At 36.6% G+C, this 6,204-nt stretch overlaps 1 protein-coding gene across 3 annotated transcripts in view; it reads left to right on the top strand.

The window, feature by feature from the left end:
- BTRC (beta-transducin repeat containing E3 ubiquitin protein ligase) overlaps positions 1–6,204 on the top strand; it is a 210,133-nt gene that overhangs the window by 75,568 nt on the left and 128,361 nt on the right. For 2 of the 3 annotated variants that reach the window (XM_026446544.2, XM_026446546.1), the window contains exon 2: positions 781–888. The exons of the other annotated variant lie outside the window; for it this stretch is intronic. In XM_026446544.2, the coding sequence (XP_026302329.1) occupies positions 781–888 (108 nt within the window). The remainder of the gene's footprint in view (positions 1–780; positions 889–6,204) is intronic. 3 annotated transcript variants of the gene reach the window in all.

Below are 6,204 nucleotides of genomic sequence, written 5' to 3'. Positions count from 1 at the left end.
TCTTCTCTTCTCTTCTCTTCTCTTCTCTTCTCTTCTCTTCTCTTCTCCTCTTCCTCTCTCCTTTCTCTCTTTCCTTTCTTTCTCTCTGTGTCCCTGCTCTCTTTCTTTGTTGTTTTTCCCTTCTGTTTGGGTTGTTTCTTCTCCCCGTGTTACGCCCCCCACCCTCCACACACCCCTAATCCATCTGGAAAGATGAAGAGGCAGCTACTATGGTAACTGTGCATTTTGGTTAATGCATGGCAGACTAACAAGACACATAAAACATATGCAAACTGTGCAGAGTTTGTTGCTGTCAAAGCCATAGTGATACAATACTTTTTCTTTTCCTTCTAAAAAAAATGTTTTCTGATTTACTATTCCTAATATTGTAATGCTTCTGTGAACTTCTCTTTCTGCTTAGTCTCCTCAGTATTACACCCTGTGGTGAGTTTACGGGAACTGAGTTGAGGTGCATAGAGGAAAATAATTGATCAACTGGATTAAGAAGTAGATTTCCTTTAGACTGATACATAGAAGAATAGGGACAAAATTTTTTTGACTAAATGTTTGGTTTTTTGAGCGATAACTTCTTCTGTTTCCCCCTTGCCTTTTGGCCTCTGCTGCCCCTTTTGGGTTTCTCCCTGGGGTTAGAACCAGTAAGTAGTGTGTTTCTTAAAGATGTTTCTATCATAAAGGTCAGCTGCAACTGGAATATTGTATTCAGCCAAGCCTTAAAAAGTCCTGTAATCTGTGCCATCCTGTCTCATACTGTCCCATCTCATAGTTGTCCTCTCTCTGCAGTGCTCTATGCCCAGGTCTCTGTGGCTGGGCTGCTCCAGCCTGGCGGACAGCATGCCTTCGCTGCGATGCCTGTATAACCCAGGGACTGGCGCACTCACAGCTTTCCAGGTACTTTCTCTGTCTCTGTGGGTTATTTGCGGGCATTAGTGTGTGTGTCTGATTCATTAGTGTGTTCCTCCTCCTTTCCTGTGCTTTACTTATGTTCATCTTTTCTCCTTCATATTGCCTGTATCTCATATCACTCAGTACTCCTTTAATGATTAGTTTTTAATGTAGATCCAGACTGATCCACTCTTAAGACATTTTCATCATGATTGGTTACAAAAATTGACATAGTACAGCTTGACTGTTGGCTTTCAGATCAAGAAGAAGTATGATAGTAAATTTTAAAGTAATCTCAATAAATAGCAGTTCAGTATGTAATACTTGCTCTGGACCTACATAAAGCCAATTAGTATAATCAATCAAGTAATTACAATCAGTTTCTTGAACATTTTCTTATTTTTTTAAAATGATTACTCAAAATATAAAGTGCTCTCTTCAGAGTGTCCCCGGGTAATTATACTACTAAATATATATATTTTTATAACAACTGTTTTATTTATATCTTGATTAATATTTCTAATTTCTAGGTGGAAAGACCTTTGAGACCTTTAGGTACAGTATTCACCTTGAGACAGTCTAGCTAGTGTTTCATGGATTAACAGATTCCAGTTCCCCTCAGCTTTTCTTTCTTTTTTCCTTTTTTTTTTTTTTTTTTTGTTTTTGAGATAGAGTCTTGCTTCATGGCGCAGGCTGGAGTGCAATGGCGCGATCTCAGCTCATTGCAACCTCTGCCTCCCTGATTCAAGCAATTCTCCTGCCTCAGCCTCCTGAATAGTTGGGATTACAGTTGTGCGCCACCACGCCCGGCTAATTTTTGTATTTGTAGTAGAGGCGGGGTTTCACCATGTTGGCCAGGCTGGTCTCAAACTCCTGACCCCAGGTAATCCACCTGCCTCGGCCTCCCAAAGTGCTGGGATTATAGGCAAGAACCACTGCCTATAATCCTCAGCCTTTCTTAGAGGGCAGGATGTCAGTTCCAGGATGTGCGAGAAACTTATAGAGGAATAATGTGGAAAATTGTAGAGGAAAATGTAGGAAAGAGCTTGGTGCTCATTGCTTACAGATTAGAGTACCATACATGATTGTTTTCTTGGCTGAGTCTCATCTATCTACCTCAGGTATTTGGAATTTGTGTTTAGCATTTTATAGTAATACACAACCAATTAGTTTTTATATTAATATTTGCCTGCCTTTAACCTGTCATTCATATCTATTTAGAAGAATTTCAAAGATAGGCTGTGTCAGAATGCTTGTGACTAAATTTTAGCTAAAAGAGGGGAACTTAGGTTTTCCACATTCCTCACCTATGCTAAGAGTTGTTAATTTTTAGTGATACTATTTAGTGATCATAAAACTGGAGATTTTCATTTTTCCTTTATAAAATTTAATATTTTAAGATTTTCAATTTCCTTTACAAAATTTAATATTAAACTTCCTTGGCTTATACTATGAGATACAATATAGTAAAGCATGCAGATTCTAAAATTAGTGAAATCAAGTCTTGAATACTGTCTTTGTCACTAGTGGTATGATCCTGACCTTATTTCCTTATCTGTAAATGGATACTATAGTAAGGGCATGCAGTGATGGTTGCTGTTTCTGTCATGATCGTTATAAACATTACTGCTATTATTGGAGAGTAATTGATATCCTGAGACAGCCTATTTATTTCAAAGTGAAATATCTTTTTAATTTTTTTTTTGAGATAGTCTTGTTCTGTTGTCCGGGCTAGAGTGCAGTGGCACAATCTCGGCTCACAGCAACCTCTGCCTACTGGACTCTAGTTATCCTCCCACCTCAAACTCCCGGGTAGCTGAGACTACAGGCACGCGACCACACTTGGCTCATTTTTGTATTTTTTTTTTTTTTTTTGGAGAGACAGGGTTTCACCATGTTGTCCAGGCTGATATCGAACTCCCCAGCTCAAGTAATCTGCCTGTCTCAGCCTCCCAAAGTGCAGAGATTACAGATGTGAGCCACTGAGCTTGGCTGTATCATATATTTTTAACTACATATCACACTGACAAGGTTCTGCCATTGAAGAATCCAGTCTAGTTTGTTGGTTTTTTTTTTTTTTTTTTTTTTTTAAATAACCTTTTTGGGGTTGCAGTTAGTTTAGGCAGTTTGCAACGTCTGAGACAATAGTAGTTCCTAAAAGGCTGCTCCTACTTCAGAAACTAGTTTCCTGTTTAGAGGCCCCCACAACCACTCTTAGGTTTGATAACTTGCTAGAAAGGACTTAGAACTCACTGAAAACAATTATACTCATAGTTTATTACAGGGAAAGGACACAGGTTAAAATTAGCCGAAAGAAGAGACACATAGAGCAGAATCTGGGAAGGATCCAATTGTAGAACTTCCTGTTCTACATGAATCACATTTGTCCACTAGCTAAATCTCTAAGGCAAACAGAGATACCAGACAAGAAGTTCCAGGGGCCCAGAGACCACTTTCCAATAGCCAAGAGCAAAGGCCATTCCTTTCTTTGGTGAAGAGTAATTCTTCACTACACAGGGATCATGGATCCTTTTGAGAATCTGATGAGAACTATTGATCTTGGGTATTTGGCAAAATTTTATTGAATACTTTACATAACATACATAGATGTTTATTATATTTCCATTTTGTGAAATGATTGAGAGCTATTAAATCACATAATTCTAAAAGTGTAATCTCCCAAGCTGATAAATTCTAGGAAGGGAATGTACAAGGAGCTGTAAGAATATATAAAAGGGGGACCCAATCTAACCTGAAGTTTGAGGTAAAGAAGATCAGGTAATCAATGTTTAAGATCTGAAGGATGAATAGGAATTAACTTGATAACAAGGAGGAATGGAGGAGAAGGAGGACATTTCCAGCCTAAGGAATAGTCAGTGCAAAGGCCCCAAGAGTCAGTGAGGCTTGGTGCATTTAAGGACCCTACTGAAAACAGGACTGTTGTTTCAGAGAATAAAGAGAAAGGGAGAATAGAGTGAGGAAAGACTGGGGAAGCTTGATCACTCAGGTCTTATGGGCCATTCAAAGTGTAGTTTAGTCTTGATGCTAAGAATAGTAAGTCACTGAAAGGATTTAATCACAAGTCTTACCTGATCTGATTTGCATTACTCTGGCTATAAGAAGATGCATTTAGATATGTTACTCTGGCTATAAAAAGGGTAATTTCAGTAGTTGAAGAGAGAGATGATGGCAGCTTGGTTTTGCATCCAGTATCTTTAAATTCTTAAAAAATTATTGAGGACCCTAAAGTGCTTTCGTTTATATGGCTTATATCTATTGATATTCACTATATTTGTAATAGGAATTAGGAAAAATAAATGTGCTTTAATTCACCTAAAGACTCTAATAAACCTGTGGCATATAATGCAAATAACATTTTTATGAAAAATATATTTTTCAAAAAAAATTAAGACTAGCGTATTACATTTTTATGAATCTCTTTAATGTCTGGATTAAGAAAAGACAGCTGGATTCTCATGTCTGCTTCTGCGCTCAATCTATTGTGGTTTGTTATTTTGGTTGACATGTATGAGTGATACCTGACCTGGCATAGGTATATAGTTTGAAAGGGAAAGATATTTTAATACCTTTTTCAGGTAGTTGCAGTTTCTTGAAGATTAGTTGCAGTATAGTATCTGAAGCCTTGTCCATTGTATTAAAACCCGTTGGTCTCAGTTTTTTCCAACAAATTATGCTGGAACAATCGGATATCCTTGTGCAAAACAATGAACCTCAACTGTTATACTGTACTGTATATAAAAATTAATTTGAAATGGATCACAGACTTAAATATGAGTTAAAAATGTGTAAAACTAATAGAAAATGTGGCAAAAATAATCATTGTGACTTTGAGTTAGGCAGGTATTTCTTAGCTAAGACACAAAAAATATGAACCATAAAATAAATAACTGATAAATTAGACTTCATCACTGTTTAAAAATTCTGCTTTTCAAAAAACACTTTTAAAAAATGAGGAGGAACCAGGTACAGCAGTGCATGCCTGTAGTCCCAGCTACTCAGGAAGCTGAGGCTGGAGGATTATATAAGCCCAGGAGTTCACAGCTGTAGTGCCTGTGAAAAACCACTGCTTAAGAACAGCCTGGCCAACATGGCCGAAACTCCGCCTCTACTAAATTTGCATTTTTAGTAGAGATGGGGTTTCAGCCATGTTGGCCAGGCTGTTCTTAACTGTCTTCAGGTGATCTGCCCACCTTGGCCTCCTAAAGTGCTGGGATTACTGGCATGAGTCACTGAACTCCGCCTCAACAAGATTATTATTATGTCTTATGTAGCAAAAATGGGCTTATGTACTGGTTTTATCCTATCAATTCAATAATTTGTTCTGTGTCAGGTTCAGCACACACAGGTGCTTGATAATGCTGGTTAACTACTAGGCAGAAACTGGATTTGAATCTAATATTTTCTGTGCCCACCTACTGGAATTACAGCAGTCTTAGTGCATTTGCATCCTTCTGGTTTAGGTTTTATTTTATTTACTTAGATTTTTATTTAGGTAAGTTATTTACTTAGATTTTTATTTAGGCAAAATTTACATACAGTGAGATACATAGATCATAAGTGTACTCTTAGGTGAGTTTTGACAAATGTATACTTTTGTGTAACCTTCAATTTCAAGATACACAACAGTTTAATAATCTAAGAGAGGTTCCTCATACTCCTTTCTAGTCTGTACCCATCCCCCATATGCAATTACTGTTCTGATTTTTCACCAATAATTAGTGTTGCCTGTTCTTGAACTTACTTCATATAAATGCCATCATACAGTATACATTCTTTGTGTCTGTTTTCTTTCAATCAGTATGTTAAGATTTATCCATGTTGCATATATCAGTAGTTCCCTTTTATTGTTAAATATATTTCATTATGTTAGTATGTTTGTTTATCCATTCATTTATTGATAGGTATTTGGATTGTTTCCAATTTTGGCCTATTATGAATAAACCTACTATAAACAGTTTTGAATAAGTCTTTCTTTTTGGCATGTATTTTTATTTCTCTTAGGTACATGCCTAAGAATGGAATTTGTTGAGTCATAGAGTAACTGTATTTTTAACTTTAAAAGAGACAGTCAAGCAATTCTTCAAAGTGGTTGTCACAGTAGGAATACCCATTTTTACTAATATTGACAAATATGTTTAAGGAAATGTCTCAGTAATATAATGGCTTCATGGCTTTTTTTTTTTTTTTTTTTTTTTTAATCATTGGATTCTTTTAGTAAGTTTGAGGCATCTTAAGTCAAAATTCTTATGGCAATAAGGAAGGAAGAGCTATGGAGTCATTGCTGAATTTGCTGGATTATTC

Source organism: Piliocolobus tephrosceles, chromosome 9 (assembly GCF_002776525.5).
Source record: "Piliocolobus tephrosceles isolate RC106 chromosome 9, ASM277652v3, whole genome shotgun sequence".
Classification (NCBI taxonomy): Eukaryota; Metazoa; Chordata; class Mammalia; order Primates; family Cercopithecidae; genus Piliocolobus; species Piliocolobus tephrosceles.
This window is presented reverse-complemented; position numbering and strand designations above follow the sequence as displayed.